The sequence below is a fragment of the Sciurus vulgaris genome (assembly GCF_902686455.1).
Source record: "Sciurus vulgaris genome assembly, chromosome: 14".
NCBI classification, from domain to species: domain Eukaryota; kingdom Metazoa; phylum Chordata; class Mammalia; order Rodentia; family Sciuridae; genus Sciurus; species Sciurus vulgaris.
In genome coordinates, this window is record NC_136475.1 from 79738438 (window position 1) to 79761624 (window position 23187).

The 23187-nt window shown below is 39.4% G+C and overlaps 1 protein-coding gene across 6 annotated transcripts in view; it reads right to left on the reverse strand.

Annotated features, from left to right (window-relative positions):
* Positions 1-16648: 16648 nt before the first annotated feature.
* Positions 16649-23187, reverse strand: part of NCOA1 (nuclear receptor coactivator 1) — a 240545-nt gene continuing 234006 nt past the window's right edge. For 3 of the 6 annotated variants that reach the window (XM_079109619.1, XM_079109621.1, XM_079109620.1), the window contains exons 20-21: positions 21098-21187; positions 16649-16986 (exon numbers count right to left, since the gene is read on the reverse strand). In XM_079109619.1, the coding sequence (XP_078965745.1) occupies positions 16816-16986; positions 21098-21187 (261 nt within the window). In that variant the 3' untranslated portion in view covers positions 16649-16815. Of the gene's footprint in view, positions 16987-17071; positions 17129-21097; positions 21188-23187 lie in introns of all 6 variants that reach the window. The other 3 variants (XM_079109624.1, XM_079109623.1, XM_079109622.1) reach the window with 3 other exon arrangements.

The window sequence follows — 23187 nt, forward strand, 5'->3', positions numbered from 1 at the left end:
AGTTGTGTGACTAGAGCCCCATTATCACTGGATGAGCTGACAGAATTCAGGTTCTGAACTTCCAAAGTCAGGATCCAAACTTAGGTCACTGCTCACAGTGCTGATGGAATGCAGAGACCTCCTCTAGAGGACTATGTGAAAAGCTGCCTCTGTAAATGTTTTAATTGACAACTTTCCCACCAACTCTGAGATGATGTCCTGGGGTGTACACTCCTTTCTGCTTCCTGGGTGAGAGTTTTAGCACTATGGAGCTATTGTTACTGATGGGAAGGTGCTGGTGATTAAAAATGGCTGAGAATCACCACCCTTGGCTACAATCATGCCACAAGTTTAAGCTGTCCTCTGAGGTCAAGCTCAGCACAGCCCCAGATTTTCCTCTAGGATCCAGATGTGGTAGGTTTTAAATTCTGGCCTAAGGCTGGATTGTAGCTGTGGGGGTTTTGCAAGGGCCAGATAAGTGGCACCCAAGTTCTGAACCTAGGGTTGTTTTTCTTTGATATTTTGGTACCAGGGATTGAACTTTAGGTGCCACATCCCTCCTTCTGAGACAGGGTCTCGCTAAGTTGCTGAGACTGGCTTGCCATCCTCCTACCTCAGCCTTCCGAGTCACTGGGATTACATGCATGTGCCACCGTGCCTGGCTGAACCTGGGTTCTTGAGAAATGAGACAAAAAGCAGACACAAAACATCACTTTTATCATCAACTAGAAGATACAGCTTTATGTGATGGCCTCAAGGGGCTTGCTAATTCCCTGTCCTACGGGAAGCGTTAGTACACAGAGTAGGTACTCTCACTAGAGTTGTTGCTTCCTACTGGTCATGTGGATGAAGTATGGATAAAAAGAACAGATTCCCTACATTCAACCCATTAAGCTTTGGTAGACTGGTTCCACTCATTTGAGAAATATGAATCAAAAGTAATCATCCGGGGGTGGCTGGAGTTGTGGCTCAGTGGTAGAGCACTTGCCTAGCATGTGTGAGGCACTGGGTTCGACTCTCAGCACCACATATAAAAGAATAAAGTAAAGGTCTATCAACATCTAGAAAGAAACTTTAAAAAAAAAAAAAAAAAAAAAAGTAATCATCCGGGACTGGGGATATAGCTCAGTTGGTAGAGTGCTTGCCTTGCAAGCACATAGGCCCTGAGTTCAATCCCCAGCACCGCAAAAAAAAAAAAAAAAAGTAATCATCCGGCTGGAGATCCAAGATGGCAGATTAGAGGGAGGCTGCGTTCCTTGTCGCTCTGTAAGGCCGGATTCAAGCAGAGGATATCTTTTTCTCGGTGAGGCAGTTTTTGCTGCTTATCGATCTCCTGGTGTTTACCCATTAGTCTGCTGTGATGATCTGCAGTCTGCCAGCATATCGACGCCTTTTTTGAGAGCAGATTGCTCACTGTCAGGCGTCTATCATCCGCCATTTGCCTGCCTCTCGCCTGTCCATCGCCTGCCTTACCCCTATCCATCACCCCACGCTCGAGGTTCACCTCCCAATCATCCAACAACAGTCAGCAAACTGATCGCCAACCGCCAGTGGAGCACCAGCTGCCTGCTGCTGCCTGGAAATTCACTGTTACAGTACCTGCAGATTTGATTACACGTGGTTGCCACCATTTTGAGACAACAGCCAGGCCCTGTAGGACCCCTGGCCGGACTGACTGAGCCCCATCTCCAGGATTCCTCAGCCCGACCAATCACTCCCTGCCGCTGGGGCCCTCACATCGACTGACTGTTCCCTGCTGCCAGGACCCCCAGACCAACTGACTGCGCCCTATCACCGGGACCCCAGACGGACTGATTGCACCCGGCCTCCAGGATCCCACAATCACACCAAACACACTGGACCCCCAGGACCCCCACCGGACCAACTGCATCCCATCTTCAGGACCTCCATCTGACCACGTCCACCCCTGAGCTGAAGCTCCCCATTTGCCAACACATTTCGAAGCCAGAGCAGCCATCTTGGATAATCCTGAAAGCTGTAGCTCCGATCTTCGGGTGGGGCAAATCCCATCCTGAGACGCCTGCTGGAGGCTTGAAGCTCATTGTCAGGTACTTCTCATGCATCAGGCTACTGTTAGTATATGACTGCTATACAGATTTTCTTCTTTCTCCTTTTTAAAAAAATTTGTTTTTATTTCTTTACTTTTCTTGCTCTCTTTTTCTTTTGTTTACCTGTTCCCTCAGAGTCTCTTTCTCCCTTTTTTGCATGCTAACATCTGATTTCTCTTGATTACACTCTCACCCTTTCTATTTTCTAGAACTTCTGTATATTCTTTTCTTATCCCATTAACAGCCACATTCTACATCCCTCTGCATCCTCTTTGTCCTCCATTAGAAACTGCAGACCTTATTGCAAACCTGTTTGTTTTACCGAAGATAATATTTGAACTCACTTTGTTTATTATGACAATTTTGTTATTGTTCCCATAGGGGCTATTTGGTCTAGGTTTGCATAGTGTCTGATTTGGCACTGGTAATATTGATCTCCCCTTAAAGAAAGGGTTTTGGAAACCTATAGGGCCACTATAAGCCTATAGGGGGAAATCTGCAATACCCCAGATCTGTACTGCTAGAGGGAAGATACATGAACAACATGAAAAAACAAGGGAAGGAAATGATCCAAACAAATCTAGATTGTATAGTAATAGAATCCAATGACAGTATGTTAGAAGAAATGTCAGAAAAGGACTTCAGATTATACATGATTAAGATGATTCGCGAAGCAAAGGATGAGATAAGAGAGCAAATGCAGGCAATGAATGATAATACCAATAAGCTGAAAGAGCACCTGCAGGAAGCAAAAGATCATTTCAACAAAGAGATAGAGATTCTCAAAAAAAAAAAAAAAAAAAAAAACGGAAATCCTTGAAAGGAAGGAAACAATAAACCAAATAAAAAACTCAATGGAAAGCATCACCAACAGACTAGACCACTTGGAAGACAACCTCAGACAATGAAGACAAAATATTTAATCTTGAAAATAAAGTTGCCCAAACAGAGAAGATAGGAAGAAATCATGAACAGAATCTCCAAGAACTATGGGACATCATGAAAAGACCAAATTTAAGAATTATTGGGATTGAGGAAGGCACAGAGATACAAACCAAAGGAATGAACAACTTATTCAATGAAATAATATCAGAAAATTTCCCAAACCTGAAGAATGAAATGGAAAATCAAATACAAGAGGCTTACAGAACACCAAATGCACAGAATCACAACAGATCCACACCAAGACACATTATAATGAAAATGCCTAACATTCAAAATAAAGATAGGATTTTGAAGGCCACGAGAGAAAAGCATGAGATTACATATAGGGGGAGACCAATATGGATAGCAGCCAACTTCTCAACCCAGACTCTAAAAGCTAGAAGGGCCTGGACCAACATATTTCAAGCTCTGAAAGAACATGGTTGCCAACCAAGAATCCTATACCCAGCAAAACTAACCTTCAGATTTGAAGATGAAATAAAATCCTTCCATGATAAACGAAAGTTAAAAGAATTTACAAATAGAAAGCCTGCACTACAGAATGTTCTCAACAAAATATTCCATGAGGAGGAAATGAAAAACAACAATGGAGGTCAGCAAAGGGAGGAACTACCTTAGAGAAAAACCACTCAAAGGAGAAACCAAGACAACTTAAAAACCAAAAATAAGCCAAATGACTGGGAATACAAATTATTTCTCAATAATAACACTGAATGTTAATGGCCTAAACTCATCAATCAAAAGACATAGACTGGCAGAATGGATTAAAAAGAAAGACCCAACAATATGCTGCCTGCAGGAGACTCATCTCATAGAAAAAGACATCCACAGACTAAAGGTGAAAGGATGGGAAAAAACCTACCACGCACATGGACTTAGTAAAAAAGCGGGGGTTTCCATCCTTATATCAGATAAAGTAGACTTCAAGCCAAAGTTAGTCAGAAGGGATAGAGAAGGACATTTCATACTGCTTAAGGGAACCATAAATCAGTAAATATTTATGATTCCATAAATAGTAAATATTTATGCCCTAAACAATGGTGCATCCCTGTACATCAAACAAATCCTTCTCAATATCAAGAATCACATAGACCACACACAATAATTCTGGGCGAGTTTAACGCACCGTTGTCACCACTAGATAGATCTTCCAAACAAAATCCAACGAAAGAAACCATAGAACTCAATAACACAATCAATAACCTAGACTTAATAGACATATATAGAATATTCCATCCATCAACGAGCGGATACACTTTCTTCTCAGCAGCACGTGGAACCTTCTCGAAAATAGACCATATGTTATGCCACAAAGCAGCCCTTAGGAAATGCAAAAAAATAGAGATACTGCCTTGTGTTCTATCAGATCATAATGGACTGAGAGTAGAAATCAATGACAAAATAAAAAAGGGAAATTACTCCAACACTTGGAGACTAAATAATATGCTATTGAATGAAACATGGATAACAAAAAACATCAGGGAGGAGATTAAAAAATTCTTAGAGGTCAATGAGAACGATGATACAACATATCAAAATCTCTGGGACACTATGAAAGCGGTACTAAGAGGAAAATTCATTGCATGGAGCACATTCCAGAAAAGAATGAAAAGTCAACAACTAAATGACCTAACATTATAGCTCAAAGCCCTAGAAAAAGAAGAACAGAAAAACAGCAAAAGTAGTAGAAGACAGGAAATAATTAAAATCAGAGCTGAAATCATTGAAATTGAAACAAAAGAAACTATTCAAAAAATTGACAAAACAAAATGTTGGTTCTTTGAGAAAGTAAACAAAATAGAAAAACCCTTAGCCACACTAACAAAGAGAAGGAGAGAGGACTCAAATTACTAAAATACATAATGCAAAAGGAAATATCACGACAGACACCACTGAGATACAGAACATAATGAGAAGCTACTTTGAAAATCTGTATTCCAACAAAACAGAAAGTACCGAAGACATTGACAAATTTCTAGAGACATATGGTCCTCCCAAACTGAACCAGGAGGACATACACAATTTAAACAGATCAATATCAAGCAATGAAATAGAAGAAGCCATTAAAAATCTACCATACAAGAAAAGCCCAGGACCAGACAGATTCTCAGCCGAGTTCTATGAGACCTTCAAAGAAGAACTCATTCCAATACTTCTCAAAGTATTCCAGGAAATAGAAAAGGAGGGTACCCTACCGAACTCATTCTATGAAGCTAATATCGCCCTCATACCCAAACCAGGCAAAGACATGTCAAGGAAAGAAAATTTTAGACCAATATCCTTGATGAATATAGATGCAAAGATCCTTAACAAAATATTGGCCAACCGTATCCAAAAACATATTAAGAAAATTGTGCACCACGATCAAGTGGGGTTCATCCCTGGAATGCAAGGATGATTCAACATTCGTAAATCAATAAACGTAATCCATCATGTCAGTAGACTTAAGGATAAGAATCATATGGTGATTTCAACTGATGCAGAAAAAGCGTTCGACAAAATACAACACCCTTTCATGCTTAAAACACTAGAAAAAATAGGGATAGTAGGAACATACCTGAACATTGTAAAGGCTATTTATGATAAGCCCATGGCCAACATCATTCTTAATGGAGAAAAACTGAAACCATTCCCTTTAAAAATGGGAACAAGACAGGGATGTCCTCTTTCACCACTTCTATTCAACATTGTCCTCGAAACTCTAGCCAGAGCAATTAGGCAGACTACAGAAATTAAAGGGATATGAATAGGAAAAGAGGAACTTAAGGTGTCACTATTTGCAGATGACATGATCCAAAAACCTCCTCCAGAAAACTTCTAGACCTCATCAATGAATTCAGCAAAATAGCAGGCTATAAAATCAACACGCATAAATCTAAAGCATTTTTATATGCAAGCGAAGAAACAGCTGAAAGGGAAATGAGGAAAACAACTCCATTTGCAATAGCCTCAAAAAAATATAAAATAGTTGGGCATCCATCTAACCAAAGAGGTAAAAGATCTCTACGATGAAATCTACAAAACATTGAAGGAAGAAATTAAGGAAGACCTTAGAAGATGGAAAGATCTCCCATGTTCTTGGATAGGCCGAATTAATATTGTCAATGGCCATGCTACCAAAAGCGCTATACAAATTCAATGCAATTCCAATTAAAATCCCAATGACGTGCCTTACAGAAATAGAGCAAGCAGTCATGAAATTCATCTGGAAGAATAAGAAACCCAGAATAGCTAAAGCAATCCTTAGCAGGAAGAATAAAACAGGGGGTATCGAAATACCAGAACTTCAACTATACTACAAAGCAATAGTAACAAAAACAGCATGGTATTGGCACCAAAATAGACAGGAAGATCAATGGTACAGAATAGAGGACACAGACACAAACCCAAATAAATACAATTTTCTCATACTAGACAAAGGTGCCAAAAATATGCAATGGAGAAAAGATAGCCTCTTCAACAAATGGTGCTGGGAAAACTGGAAATCCATATGCAACAGCATGAAACTAAACCCCTATCTCTCACCCTGCACAAAACTCAACTCACAATGGATCAAGGACCTTGAAATCAGACCAGAGACCCTGCATCTTATAGAAGAAAAAGTAGGTCCAAATCTTCACCTTGTTGGCTTAGGATCAGACTTCCTTAACAGGACTCCCATAGCACAAGAAATAAAAGCAAGAATCAATAACTGGGATAGATTCAAACTAAATAGCTTTCTCTCAGCAAAGGAAACTAACAGCAATGCGAAGAGAGAGCCTATAGAGTGGGAGAATATCTTTGCCACTCATACTTCAGATAGAGCACTAATTTCCAGAATCTATAAAGAACTCAAAAAACTCTACACCAAGAATACAAATAATCCAATCAACAAATGGGCTAAGGAAATGAACAGACACTTCACAGAAGATCTACAAGCAATCGACAAACATATGAAAAAATGTTCACCATCTTTAGTAATAAGAAAAATGCAAATCAAAACTACACTAAGATTCCATCTCACCCCAATTAGAATGGCGATTATCAAGAATACAATCAACAATAGGTGTTGGAGAGGATGTGGGGAAAAAGTACACTCATACATTGCTGGTGGGGCTGCAAATTAGTGCAGCCACTCTGGAAAGCAGTGTGGAGATTCCTTAGAAAACTTGGAATGGACCTACCATTTGACCCAGCTATCCCACTCCTCAGCCTATACCCAAAGGTCTTAAAATCAGCATACTACAGAGATACAGCCACATCAATGTTCATAGCAGCTCAATTCATAATAGCCAGACTGTGGAACCAACCTAGATGCCCTTCAATTGATGAATGGATAAAGAAACTGTGGTATATATATACAATGGAATATTATTCAGCCATAAAGAATAATAAAATTATGGCATTTGCAGGCAAATGGATGAAATTGGAGAATATCATGTTAAGTGAGATAAGCCAATCTAAAAAATCCAAAAGACGAATGATCTCACTGATAAGCAGATGATGACACGTAATGCGGGGTGGGAGGGGGGCAAGAATGGAGGAAGGAGGGACTGTATAGAGGGAAAAGAGAGGTGGGAGGGGTGGGGGGAAGGAAAAAATAACAGAATAAATCAAACATCATTACTCTATGTAAATGTATGAATATGCAAATGCATGCTGTTACTCCATGTACAAACAGAAACAACATGTATCCCATTTGTTTACAATAAAAAAAAAAAAAGTAATCATCCACTAACCAGGTTATCCTTTTACCCTCCATGAGGAAGAGTTAGGTGGAGCAACAAACGGAAGCATTATGTTAATTAAGTTCCCTCTGCAAAAGAACACACCATCAACACTGGGGATGAAGCATTTTACCTCCTCCGCAACACCGGATGCGAGGAACTCTGAAGACTTTAGGTACAAAGAAAGAGCAAAGCAGATGACAATCCCAGAAACCTGAGGCAAGGCTCAACTCTGTTACTTAATGACTGCAAGTTTGCCTCAGATTCCTTACCTGTGACTAATTCCTAACAGGATTATCCTGGGAATAATTCAGATACCCTGTGGAAGTGCTGCAGACAGCTTGGCTCTCCTTTCAGTGCACTCCTCCTTCTTCTCACTTGGTTGATTAGGACCTTGAGTCCAGTAACAGAAGTCCTTGCCTAGCTGTTGACTTCATTCAGAATGCTTAGGGACCTTCAGTGTTAGGTGTATCATTTATTCAGAGTTTCAGCAAATACTCTTCATCAGATTAATGAGGTTCCCTTCTACCAAAATTTCCCCAAATTTAAAAGAAAATTCATAAATGGGTATTTAAAAAAATCAAATAGCTTTTCTGCATCTACTGAAATAATCATGTGGTGTTTGCTCTGTTGTGACTGTGGTGAGTGGCACTGCTAGACCTCAAGTATTGGGTCATCTTTGTTCCTGGAACAAGCCCTACTTGAGGTCATTAATTAATGTGAGAGAGATGGCCTAGTTAAGAGACTCGGGCTCTTGTTCTCTTTCGTCTGGGACCAACTGCATGTGGATGACTTCTCAAATGTATATCTTCAGCCACAATAATTTTTTGAACTTTCAGATCTGATATCACTTGGATGCCATAGGAATTGCAAACTTAGGACAGAAAATGAATAAAACCTGCTTTCTTTCCCTTTTCTGTGAATGGCAATTCTGTCCTTTCAGTTCCTTAGGTCCAAAACCTAGGAGTCATTCTTTATCCTTTCCTCACAGCAAGGAGGAAAATACTAGTATGTCAGCAAATACTGTTGTTTGTACCTTCAGAACATATCCAGAATCTGATCGTTTCTCACGATCTCACTGCTACACCTTGCCCCAAGCCATCGTCTCTCACCTGCTTCCTAGCAGGTTTCTGCGCTCTGCGTTGCCTTCTCTGCAGCTGCGCTCAACACAAAAGCCAGAGTGATCTTGTCAGAACCCAGGTAAAAGTTGTCATCCCCCTTAAAAATCTCCTATTAGCTCTCTATCCCAGAGTAAAAGTCAAAACTTATATTGTCTACAAGGTCCTTTCTGATCCTTGGCCCTCATTAACCTCTGACTTCATCACCTATTATTCTCCCCCTTTACTCTGCTCCAGCCTCAAGACCTTTGCACCTCTGCCCAGAAAGCTCTTCTCCATATTGCCATGCCTTACTGTTTGGCCTCCTATAGGCTGTCACTTCTCAGAACGCCTTTTCTGACTTTCCTGTTTTAAACTGACAACTCCTCTCAAGTCCTCCTGTTCCTCCCTCCCTACTTAATTTTTCTCCACAACACTTGCCATCTGATACACATTATTTGCCTGTCAACCAACCGTCATTAGAATGCAAGTACCACAAGGACAGGGATTTTTCTTTTCTTTGTTGATGTAGCCCAGTGCTTAGAACAATACCTGGCAAATAGTAGGTGTTCAGTTAATATAGGTTGACTGAAAATATATGTTCTGTCACTGCTATTAAATTACTTTAAAAATTAATTATTTTTGGGGTTTTTTTTGCAGGTTTTTTTTATTGTAAACAAATGGGATACATGTTGTTTCTGTTTGTACATGGAGTAAAGGCGTACCTAAAAATTAATTATTTAAAATAAGTATCATACTACTTTTACAAGGGACATTCTTAAATCTAAAGATTCCCAAGAAGGCTAACCACTTATTTTTGAGCTAGAAATGGACAAAATGACTGATCATCTCTTTGAGGTTATAAAAATAAAATATTAAACACTGATTTAACAGTGGTACACACCTGTAATCCCAGCGTCTCAAGAGGCTAAGGCAGGAGAGTTCCAAGTTTGAGGCCAACCCAGGAAACTTATTGAGACTCTGTCTCAAAATCAAAAATAAAAAGCTGGGAATGTGGCTCAGTGACCAAGTGCCCTGAGTTCAATTTCTAGAATGCCTCCCACCGCCCCCAAAAGACTAATTTAACAGTCTAGAACTGGTTATTTACACTATTCTATTTTCAGGTCTACTTGAACATTTCTTTAATGAAAATTCTCCAGGGAAGGGTGATAATGGAAAGCCTAAGCTTTGAGGTGATGAGTCTTAAGCACATGTTCTGTAGGGAGACTTTTTTCTAGTTTGATTTGGTTGAACTTTAAATTATAGCTTACTAATTATCATTTAAAATATAATTGCTAACACCAAAGCATGTTAAAATGAAAACTAATTAAAATGCTTATTTTTGTGTAAGTTTGCAAATTAAAAAAGAAAATGAATATGCAGTATGCAGCTTAAAATTGAGTTCAGGCAGGTGTATGGTAATTACTTTAGATTTGAAAACAAAGCACAACTGAGCAGGGCAGGACTGCTTTCCAGGTTTAAGGATAGAAATCCCAGGTATGATATTTATTCCTGTAAGTGAAAGGTCTTCCTGTTAATACTTTGGATCTGGTGGTCATTGCAGTCATACATAGAAACAATTAAGTCTTGGATTTGGTCTGTGATTAATAGGGCTGGAAAGAAGGTGCCCATGAGGCATTACAAAGGACAACTTCTTGCAGCTTGGTGAGTGAAATGAGTGAAAGGAAGTCATTGAAAATGACTGCTAACAGGTAGGGACACAAGTACATAATTGGTTTGGGCTTTAATTTTGAGGTGCTGGAGTTGAAAGGATGGAATCCACATAGTAGTGTTCACCAGTTGGAAATTTAGGACTGGATCTTGGAAGATGTCTTGGCTAGAAGAGTGGACTTACAATGCATACACACACACACATATACAACATTCAAACCTAAACAAACTCAAAATTTTGTGCCCACTTTTTTTTCAAAATGGAAATCCTGACCAGGTGTGGTGGCACATGCCTATAATCCTGGTAGTTCTGGAGGGAGGCAGAGGCAGGAGGACGGCAAGTTCCAAGCCAGCCTCAGCAACTTAGCAAGGCCCTAAGCAATTCAGCAAGATCCTGTCTTTAAAATAAAACGTGGAAAAAGGGGCTGGGAATGTGGCTTGGTGGTTAAGTGCCTCTGAGTTCAATCCCAGGAACTAATTTTTAACTCAACAGGATTCCTAGTCTTTCACTCCTCCAAGCCCACCCCCGGATTGAAACCAGGTACTCTCCTGAGCTACAGCTCTATCTACACCCTCATCTCTTTTTTTCTGAGATAGGGTCTCCCTAAGTTGTCCAGGCTGGTCTCAAACCTGCAATCCCTCCTGCCTCAGCCTCGTGAATGGCTGGGGTTAAAAGTATGTGCTGCACTGGACTTGGATTTTGAGTTTTATGGGTTACTAATGGTACTTTCATCTCCAGTAGTTGTATTGTGCAGTAGAAACAGTGGTAGGTTTCATCCCAAAGCCCAAGAATTGACTCTTGTGGCCAGCATTTCCCAGCCACCTCACTACAAACCTGAGCTTCAGTTTCATCATCTGTAAAGTGACTTACTCATTGATTTATACGACTTTGTAGATCAAATGTTTGTGAAAGTGCTGGACAAATACAAGAAACTTTTAGCATATGAGTAGGTATTTGCCTAGTACACTGCCTGGTAGAATAGAAATGAGAAAATATTTCATCTGATGTGGAATCTCCATTGTAGGAGAGAAGCACAGGCAATTGTCTCTATGCTGCTTACACTGTCTGTCACCATCTGTATTGTATCAACTGACCAAAAAATGGATAATTCTGGCCTGGAGTATTTTTTTTTTTTCTTAGGTGGAATGAGGTAAATCTCATGGAAAAGGAGTTATTCCTTTTAACATTTTATTTTTTCTGTTCTCAAATCAGTGCTTCCAGGTTGCTATGGATACCTGTAGGCACTGCTTGCTTCTGCTCATTGTACAAACGACTAGAGCTTGGAGACAAGCACATATGGTTATACCAGAGTCAGACTCACGGCACAGGAGAAAGGTTCTTTGCAGATCAAGGACCAGAGAAAAGTGAATACCTCTAAGTGTGATCCAAGAAATCTATTATCCTGGGAAGAATTGCAGATGCTACAATTACTCTGCCTCATGAAAAGCATCCTGTATGTATGTGTGTGTGTTGCTGAGGCTTGAACCCAGGGCCTTGTGCATGGCACATGCAAGGCACGCTCTCTAGCACTGAGCTACATCCCCATATCTGTTAGCTGTTCTTATACCTGCCCCACAGAGAACCCGTATCTTCTAAAATTATTTTAAGCTAAAGGGTTGACACTGATCTCACTGGAGGCCCCTTTTCATTCTGTTTAGATATAGACAAAATTCCTCTCCCAAATTATATTGGGATATCCTGATGACCACATATTGAGGACCCCGAAGGGCAGGCTCTGACTACTTCCAGAGAAGGATTGGATCCCCTCTTTTCAAAGATGTATTTAAAAGTCACCTCATGGGGCTGGGATTGTGGCTTAGTTGTAGAGCGCTTGCCTAGCACATGTGAGGCACTGAGTTCAATTCTCAGCACCACATACTAATAAATAAAGGTTCATCAACAACTAAAAAAATATTTTTTAAAAAAGTTACCTCATCTAAGAAAGCACTGCCTCAGGTCACACGATAAGATTAAACTCTGCAGACTCCAAATTATTCCTAAACCATATAATCTAGGATAGTGAATCCAGAATTTGGAATTAGAAGATGTGGTGTAAAGTCCCAATTCCACTGATCAGCAGTGCTGCTGATATCATAACCTTGTGGAAATTGTTGTCTTTACAACTCTCTCAAAGTCTGGAGGATTGAGAACGATGTTCCTAAAAGTATTTCAGAAATTGTTACAAGTAAAAAATTAATTTTCTCTGAATTTTTTAAGTTATCAGCTACAGTTAATTGTGAAGAAACAGAAGCCTCTACTTCTGGTTGGATAGGGCCAGTTTCGGAAGGGGCCGTAGCTATCAGCTAGTACAATTTCCAAATGAGGATCCCAAAGCCTAGTGTGTTCCTCCTGCAGCCAAAGGCTGATTTCAATTCCTTTCTAGCCTTTCAGCTGACATAATCGTAGTAACACATTAGAGAGAGCTCAGAATACTAGTTAACAACTTAAAAGCTGGCTCTCTGGGGCTCCTTTCTGCCTCTGGGCTTTCATAATGCTTTTTCAGAATTATCCTCACTCTGCTCTTCACTACCCTGCAGATGTCACCTCAAATACCATCTCTTCCACAGGGAAACCTGCTTTGTCCTGGGACATGATCTCCCTCACAATGTGACTTACAACTCTCCTCTGTACCACTTAACTCAATCATGATTATAACTATCCTCACACCCCTGCAAATGTGAATATAAGTTTCATGATGACAGGGTTCATTTGTGTCTGGATCCTTTCATATCCATGGAGCCCTGAATAAAGAATAAAATGCGTTGAATGAGTGCACAAGAATAAATCATTTGGTTTCTCTCAGTCTTGTTAAATGAGTTCTGTTGGCAATAAAGATAAAATATACAAAGAAAACTAATTTAGTAGCTGGGTGTGGTGTCACACACCTGTAATCCCAGTTGCTTGGAAGGCTGAGGCAGGAGGATCTCGAGTTCAAAATCAGCCTCAGCAACAGTGAGGTGCTAAGCAACGCAGGGAGACCCTGTCTCTAAATAAAATACAAAACTGAGGATGTGGCTCAGTGGTCAAATGCCCCTGAGTTCAATCCCTGATACCAAATTAAAAAAATAAAAACCAAAAAACTAATTGAATGCTGGCAGAAAGGGTAATGGATGGAGAAATGCTTCCTTTGGCAGTTTTATCAATAAAAAGAATTAATGGGTTTAATTAAATCATCACTATCTTCAGAGGCACAGGAATGTCAAGGATCAAGCATGCTCTGCATTATTCACAGCATTCGAGGGGAGATACTCTTCTCAGAGGCGCAGTTAGGGTCAACATGTAAGTCAGCACAACTGCCTGCAGAAGCAGACAAATGTCCTTTCTTTTTCTTTGCAGGGCCTAATAGTTTCTAAGATCTTTTTTTTAGGAATGGAAACTATTTAGGCAAAAGTTTCCTTGTTCTACCCTCACCTCAATTTTTCCTCAATTGATTTCTTTTGTTCTTCATTCCTGCTTCAGGATAACTTTCGATCAGTGTTCAGCCTCATCTAAGAGAAGTAGCATTTTAATGTTATTCCAACTGTAGGAAAAAAGGTGTGCTCCTCCATTAATACAACAGCTGTCAGACAACAGCTACTAAGTCTGTGCGGATTTTGTGTGGGAATGTGCATGAGAAATACGACTGCCCCTGCCCTCAGGAATCACACGTGCTTACCTCCCTTTCTCTGGCCCAGCTTCGTTAAATATTGGTTGATTTCAGCTGCCTTAAAAACACACAAGAAAGAAGCAGGGCCTAGCTGTCATAAAACGTGTTATCACTCAAGTAAAATCCAATATTTCTGTCAATCAATAAATGTTGGTATATAAAAGACCAAGAATACAGAGACAAGGTACTTTGTGACCCTGAAGCACTGTTCCCTGGAGCAGACCTGGCCAAGACACGGTGCCAGAGTGTTTACTCATCAGATAAATGACCAAGTTAGTCTTTCCTCAAGGACCCCTATCACAACTTCACCTTGACCTTCTCAGATTTCACTGGGCTGGTAAAACCGATTAGGGTTACTTCGAGGATCTTAGGCTTTAGGGATCTGAGGTTTCAGAGATCATTTCTTTTCTTATCCTTTAATTAACCGATAGTAATTCTGGGTTTTGGCATTTTACTACAGACTGTAGATTTCACTTCTTTCCTGTAAATGAAGAGGCAACCCATGAGGTTGTTAAACAAATTCTATTCAGTAGCTGGAAAAGTAAATTTCCTGTGGAATGACAGGAATTACATAGAAGCAAGCAATTTTATTTTCCTCAAATGTAGCAATAATTTTAATCTGTACATACATAAAACAAACAGTGCAATTATAAAACCTTGAAGGTGACATGCATACTTTAAGGTGCAGTTGGGATGGGGAAGGATGCTAGCATCTCCAATTTTCCTTACTGCTTTTCTTTTCTAGTTCCTTATGCAAAAGCACTGAGTCAGGAAACTTCATCTGGAATGCTGAAGTTAAGGGTGAACTTCCTGAAATCTGCACATCTAAATATCACAAACAATGGAAATGGCTCCTAGAGCAGTTTGGTAGGGACTAGAGTAATATGGCTGGGCTTTCAAGCTGGAAATTAATGAAATCAAGGATGCATTTTCTGAAAAACTAAAAGAGATAATGTTTTTACTGAGTGTCCTATTTGTTTCATAGTTGCTACCCATGTGAGCCCTTCCGTCAATTTTTCTATTCGGTATAGTTTCTGAATAGATGCTGTTCAATGGAGTTATCTGTAACTAGGGGTGGTGAGATGCAGAAAGAAGGACCTGGGGAAATGGCTTCTTCCTTGGAGTCTGAGTCCATGCTCCTCGTCCATGTTGTTTCTTATGGCCTTTTCTCTGCCACTCGAGCAGAGGTAGCTGGTGCAGAAGGTCAGTGTTGTCGTCGTTCACAGGCCCAGGGGTGCAGGTGACGCTGAGTGATGGGGGTCTACTTTGCTTCTTCCACAATGCCTTTCTCAAGCTTTCCTGGCCTGTGGTGGAACTAGAAAGTCAGTTCACTGGCTCCTTTCTCAGAGACCAGGGTGAGACGGAACGTGGCAGAATGACGGGACACAAAGGGAGAACATGGTACCAATTAGCCTCAGAGCAGGATAGAGAAATTTATATTTGCACGGATGGAAATTCAAATTCCCAAAGTCAATCTAAGAAAAAAAAGCAGATTTTCTTTGAGTACTAATTTCCCTCTGTACAAGCGGCATGTGCATTTCTGGCTGGGTGATCCTGGACACTCTGGGGTAGTCTGTGCTAGCTCAGCTGGAATGGCTCTTTCTGGCAGTGCCACTTTGATATAAGCCCCAAAGTAAATCCACATAGCATCACGATTGCTAAAATAATGAAATATTACTAGCCAAATGTAACTGCAATTCAATCAATGTTATATTTCACACAAATTTAGAAAAATCAAAAATATGATAATAAAAGCATAAAATTAAACAAAGGAAATCAATTTCTACAAGAAATCAAATATATTTACAGTGAGATTTAAGGGAAAAATAAGCTACTTGGATCATAAATTTAATTTTATTTTAAATAACTTTAGCTACCTCAGCTGTTAATACAATAAAAGCAGAAAGAACAGGCTGCCTTTTCCCCCCAGATTTTATCAGGAAATTGTATCTACAATAATTGACAGAACTCACTTCTTGTCCTTCACCCATCTCATCAAAAATTATTGCATTTTCTCCCAAACTGTATTTTTTGGATTCCTCTGTGAATATACTCTTTTCATCATCCTCTTTCCTGGAGGCATCTTGGTTTAAATCCATCTTTTAAAAAAGGAGAAAGGGTACATATGTGGAGGCAAAATATTCTCTTGAAGCCAACAGATAAAGAGTTGCTTGAAGAAGCTGATTGTACATACAAGCTGCCTGGGGCTGGGGTAGGGGAGGGCTGTTGGATTTGAGGAACGTGACAGCCTTTGGTGGACGGACACAGGCAAAGCCCCATGGGCCCATCTTCCTGGGCAGGGTCAGGACTGAGCCAGCGAGGTGGAGCTTCATCTTCCCCTTGGAACTTGTTGTTTTGGTTCTCCTTCAAAAGCCTTCATCCAGATAAGAAGCCAATGACTGATTACAAAAATAAGAATAATTAAATTTGGCTCAAGAAATAGATTGTCCAACTGTTCTGCCTTGTTTTTAATATCCAAGGCCTTTACAAAGAAAGAAATGAAAGCATCTCTCAATCTCCCAACAAAAGTGAACTTTTCTCTCTCTCTCATTTTTTTTTTTTTTTTTTTTTTTTTTGCTCCAAATGCTACGACCTGAAGAATGGCTGCAGATTGAGATATCAAAAATCTCAGAAAAATATATAATATATTTGTATATCTCTGTATGTCTATTATTTAAATTTCACATTCCTTTAAAAGTGGTTATTCAGTCAGTAGCTGCTGAAGGAGGCTCTTCTGCTGGGCCTGGGGGGTCTGTGGTCCTGACGTGGGTTTTTGAGTTCCCAGTGGACCAGGCTGGTTCAGGTAAGGGTCCCCGCCTACCAGATTCACTGTACACTGGACGTCAGCAAACACCTGAACCTGTTGCACCTGCTGGAACACAAATAAAAGATGTGTTTAGACAGAAGGGTCTGCCCCCCCGGCTTATGAGTGGGTACTACTTGAAGTGGAAACTCACTAGAGCATTCCTCTAGTCTGTAGTCACCACAGAGAAGAACTCTTCTGTCTTCTTGTCCTACAAAAAGAAAATCGCTGCACTCATTTTGCTCAGGGTTCTGGAAAGTTCACACTTTAAAAATAAAATAAAAATTGGAAGGGTCATGTCAACCCCTACAGGGTTGCCATCAATACTGAAAGTGAGTGTCATTGTTAATCTTGCCAAGGTTGGGAAGAACCTACTTTCAGAGTATGGTACCCTGTGGTGGATTTTTTAAAAAATGGCATGCTATTTGGAAAACTAGTTCAAAAGTATTGTACAGATGACTTTAGTAGGATAAAAAAAATCTTTATGATGTCACTGAGAAATTAAGGGCTTTAACCCAGTATCAGCAAAATAAACCACCACAACTAACAGGACATCAGCACTACTAAAGTTAATGTCCAGAAGATTTGTATGATATCTAAATATATAATTACATAGCTTCTCACATATCAGCTTTAGAATTACAATAAAATTATCAGTTGAACAATTTTATATTTTACTTTTTTCCTGATAGATAATCCCTTAAACACATGAGCTAAAAATAACAGTAAATCTACTAGCTGAGGATAGTGTGAATTTTCCCTTTAATTACTTTCAGTAGTAATACATATATTCCTTAAGAATGTCTAAATTTTCATAGTTCTAGTATTTTCTTTTGGGAAAATAAAGCCAGAAGTTAGTCTTACCAACCAGCCTTATTAAAAAGTTGTTTATAGAACTGATTAAGGCTGATGTCACACTTCTGAATGCTCCAGAGCAGGAATGGAAATGCCTTCTAAGGCATCTAAGTACATCTAAGTTTCTCCAACTTTTGGCAACCTGGTGCTTTATGTTTAATAGGTTCATAAGGTATTAGATTAATGGTGTGGGGGTTTTTTGGTCATTTAACACTAATATATGCCAATTACACTCAACTCCTCTGAAAATCCTTCTATCTTAAATAGAATAAAAGTTGTTTTCCATCAACCTTCATGTCCTACCAACTTTCTGTATCAGTGTAGCCCGTAATGTCTAATCCATATATATCCCCACTCCATTTGCTCTCAGACAAGGCAGAGAGTCCCTGACAGGTTTTTGTAGTGCCTAATGAATTAAATCCCTAGTTAGATTAGATTAGCACTGTTTCTCTCCTCATCTTCCTCTTTCCCTAGTTTGCCAGATTTTGTTTCTTGCCCCCATTTGCTCCCATTAATTTTCTTCTTAGGAGTTTTTTTCTCGTGTATCTAAAAAACACCAACTGCTAAGTCTAATCTCTAGCTGCCTCTGTGCCCTCAATAAACTGCTGTCTTAACTGCCCATTCCTATTCTCCTGGGGCTTGACCTGGGCACTCCTCTCTCCCCCATGAACAATCCTCTGACCAGCCTCTTCCTGCTTCTCTGTTCCCTGTGTTCTTTTCTTTTTCTTTCCTCTGTTTAGCCCCCTCCCCAACACAGCTGGCCCCTGGTCCCCCAGACCTCCTCTCCTTGTGTTTTTCTTCTTTTTTACTGTACGTCTGTCTCTATATTTCTACCTAACTCACTCCTACCTTCTGTTTGGCAAATACAACAAAAACACAGGAACAAATAGAGGTGTCATGATAGGCTACAACAAAGAAGATTCTGCCACTGAACCTTCAAATGAGTACGAATTATAGTGCTTTTTTAGGCAATTTAAAAAAATGGGGGCGGGGATACTGAGGATTGAATCCAGGGACACTTTATCACTAAGCCATATCCCCAGTCCTTTTTTATTCTTATTTTGAGACAAGGTCTCACTAAGTTGTTCAGGGCCTTGCTAAGTTGCTAAGGCTGGCCTTGAATTTGCAATCCTCCTGCCTCAGCCTCGAGTCACTGGGATTACAGACATGCACCACTGTACTTGGCTTAGGCAATTATTTTTAAATCAACATAACTTTCATGTTTATATATTTCTAAATAGGAAATAATAGGGCAAAGTCTAACATGTTTTTGTCCCCAAATATTGAAAAATACTCTTGAAAAGCATGATAAAATAGACTAGAGAGAAATTCTGCTTCTTTAGAAAGAGGTAAAAGAATATTTTTAGAGTCTATTTTTGAAATAAAAAACCTAAAATAACAAAACCAAACTCTAAAGCACATTTCATCCATTTCAAACATTTACTTAAAAAAAAAAAAAGGATGCCTCAGACCAGACTCAAGGACTACTTAGGTTGTCATGCTTTCACAGAAAGGCAAAGCCTGACACAGAAGCTGAAGATCTGCTAGGGGAGAAGAATCGGGCAAGAGCTGAATGTCAGTCTCTGGCATAATTTTTCCTTCAATTCAAATACTATCCCAAGTTTCTGGAACTTAAAACTTGGTTGTTTTGCTTTAACTAATTTGTCATGCTGCACAGTACATGTCTCTGTGAGCAAGAGACTTTCAAACACTTCTAGTAAATGAAGACTGTCTTCATTTCTGAATTACAAAATACCCTCTCTATACCATCCAAGGACTGAAGTCCTGTTTCATAAAGCTCGGACTCCGGATGTAGCCTCCTACCCGGGCTTTCTCCTGCTGAGCCAGCTGCCCAGCATGCCTTCCTTTACCTCTTCCACCCCAAGATAAAGCCTAAATCAGCATGCTTTATCAGTGTTCACCTTCAGGGATGATTCTATTCAGGAGTAAGTCTAGATCACTCAATTTAGTATTCAAGGAATCTGGAAATTTGTCCCCATCTACTGAACTAATTTTGATTCCTACAAATTTGTATAACAAATTCTTTACCTTCAGTGGATTCTGTTTTCCAGGACTATGCTAAGATATTTGTTTCCCTGTCTTCATGCCCTCTACCTAAATCGATCCCCTATTCTGGCCTCCAACAACCACTACATAGACCTTTCTCTTTCTGCTGGCCTGAGAACTGTCCTTCAAGTGCAGTTCAGTCTACTGCTGTGTAAATTCTCTCTGACCATCTCAGTCATTTCTCTTTTCTTTTCTTTGTATATTCTTTATTCTTTGCACTGATGGGAATTGAACCAGGGCCTTGTGTATGCTAGGTAAAAGCTCTTCCACTGAGGTATACCTCAGTCCTATTTCTTCTCTCTTTGAATGCTTATGCTCTTGTTAACTTCTGACATGAATTTGATAGTTTGCCTTCTTTGGTTGTGTGACAATTTATGTGCATGTACCTATATGTTTTATCTTTCAACAGGCTCTGCTTGATATGACAGATGCAGCATGGACTTTTGTGTTAGAAAGACCTGGGTCTGAACCTTAGCTCCTCCTCATTGTAGTTTTGTAAGTAGTGCATGTAGTTAAACCTTCTCAGGTTCAGTTTCTTCATCTGTGAAGAAAAGGAATACTATATCCTTTGTAGGGTTACAGTGAGGCTTAAATGAGATAAAGCATACAGTGCCCACTACAGTGCCTGGCAAATCATAAATTTTATAATGAAACTTTTTCTTCTCTTCTTCTCACATTTCAAAGGGCAAGGAAGATATGTGTTTTCTACCTCCATCTGTAGCATAATACCTATGTTAAAAGAAACTAAAGACTAAACCAAAATTACCAAAGTAAATTAAAACACCCCAAATTTCTAAGTTTTGGTTAATATAGAAAATTTGACCACCTTGTTTGTGTTGTTCAGAAAAACTTCTAAAGAGGCAGAGCACACAACAGGCACTGTTTTGTCTGAACTTACTGAGGTCTTTTGAGTATTCTGATTACAAATGAGTTTTAGCATTGTTATTGAAAAAATAACAATGATTGGCCACCTGTGTGATTCCCCTACCTTTCTAAGCACTTAGTTAAATCCATGAAAGTTTATCTCATTTAACCCTCTCAACAATCCTATAAGCAGGTATCTTGTTAGTTCTGTGATCATACAGCAGCTCAGGAAAGTTCTCTAACATGCCCACAATGACACAGGTAAGAAAAGCACGGCCAGGACTCACACCCAGGCCTGACTTCCAAGGTCAGGCTCTTAAACCACCATGCTACGCAGTGTCCTGTGTACCTAGAGTACGTACGACAGCTCTGGGCTCAGCATTTTCTTACTGACCTGGGTTCCATCTGCTTCTGTTTTGAGAAGGTCAGTGGATGAAAGCTGGTTGCAGTAGAGGCCTGTGTGTCTCAGTGCTGGATCGTTGATCTATTAAAGACAAATATAAGAACAAATTACAAGCTAGTTGTTTAAGTTGAAGAACAAATTCTTCAATGAAAAATAATCTCCTTTGTTGTGAAGAAGTTTTTTAGTTTGATTCCATCCCATTTGTTGATTCTTGATTTTACTTCTTGTGCTTTAGGAGTCTTGTGAAGGAAGTTGGTTCCTAGATTGACATGATGTAGATTTGAGCCTATTTTTTCTTCTATTAGGTGCAGGGTCTCTGGTCTATTGCCTATGTCCTTGATCCACTTTGAGTGATTTTTGTGCAGGGTGAGAGATAGGGGTTTAATTTCATTTCGGTACACATGGATTTCCAATTGTCCCAGAACCATTTGTTGAATTTGGCTATCTTTTCTCCAATGTATATTTTTGGCACCTTTTCTAGTATAAGATAACTGTATTTTTTTTTTCCCCTTTGGAAATACTTTATTTTCCCACATTTTGTTCTGCTGCATCTGTTCTTAGGTATCAAGGACAGAATATGGTATCTGAATTAGTGTGACACTGAAGAATTTTAAACAATTCTGTTCCAAATTAATTTAGTCCTTTAATGTGTAATATGACTTTTTTACCTTTTAATTTTTATATAGCTTATTTAATTTTGATCATTTATTACCTTTTTCTTAATTGTAAACAAATGGGATACATGTTGTTTCTGTTTGTACATGAAGTCAAGGCATACCATTTGTGTAATCATAAATTTACATAGGGTAATGTTGTTTGATTCTTTCTGTTATTTTTTTCCCTTCCTCCCCACCCCTCTTTTCCCTCTATACAGTCCTTCCTTCCTCCATTCTTACCACCCTCCTTAACCCTAACCCTAAACCTAACCCTAACCCTAATGCTAACCCCTCCCACCCCCCATTATATGTCCTCATCCACTTATCAGCAAGATCTAAGATAACTGTATTTATGTGGGTTTGTCTCTGTGTCTTCTATTATGTACCGTTGGTCTACATGTCTGTTTTGGTGCCAATATCATGCTGTTTTTGTTACTATAGCTCTGTAGTATAATTTAAGGTCTGGTTATTGTGATGCCTCCTTTGCTTTTCTTGCTAAGGATTGCTAAGGTTATTCTGGGTCTCTTATTTTTCCAAATGAATTTCATGACTGCTTTTTCTATTTCTATGAAGACTGTCACTGGCATTTTAATAGGTATTGCATTGAATCTGTATAGGACTTTTGGTAGTATGGCCATTTTGATAATGTTAATTCTGCCTATTCTGTTAATGAGAGATCTTTCCATCTTCTAAGGTCTTCTTCAATTTCTTTCTTTTGTGTTCTGTAGTTTTCTTTGTAGAAATCTTTCACCTCTTTTTAGATTCAGTCCCAAATATTTCACGTTTTTGAGGCTATTGTGAGTGGGGTAGTTTTCCTGATTTCTTTCAGTGGATTCATCACTGATGTATAGGAATGCATTCAAATTATGGGTGTTGATTTTATATCCTGCTACTTTGCTGAATTTATTTATTACTTCTGTAAGTTTTCTGGTGGAGTTTTTTGGCTCTTCTAAATAAAGAATCATGTCATCAGCCTACAGAATGGGAGAATATCTTTACCACATGCACCTCAGATAGAGCATTAATCTCCAGGATATATAAAGAGCTCAAAAAACTTAGCACCAAACAACAACAACAACAAACCAATCAATAAATGGGCTAAGGAAATGAGCAGACACTTCAGAGAAGAAGAAATAATTGATCAACAAGTACATGAAGAAATGTTCAACATCTGTGGCAACTGGAGAATTGCGAATTTAAACTACTCTAAGATTTCATCTCACTCCAGTCAGAAGAGTAATTATCAAGAATTCAAACAACAATAAATGTTGGCAAGGATGCGGGGAAAAAGGTACACTCATACATTGGTGGTGGGACTGCAAATTGGTGCAAACATAATGGAAAGCAATATGGAGATTCCTTAGAAAACTTGGAATGGAACCACCATTTGACCCAGCTATCCTACTCCTTGGTTTATACCCAAAG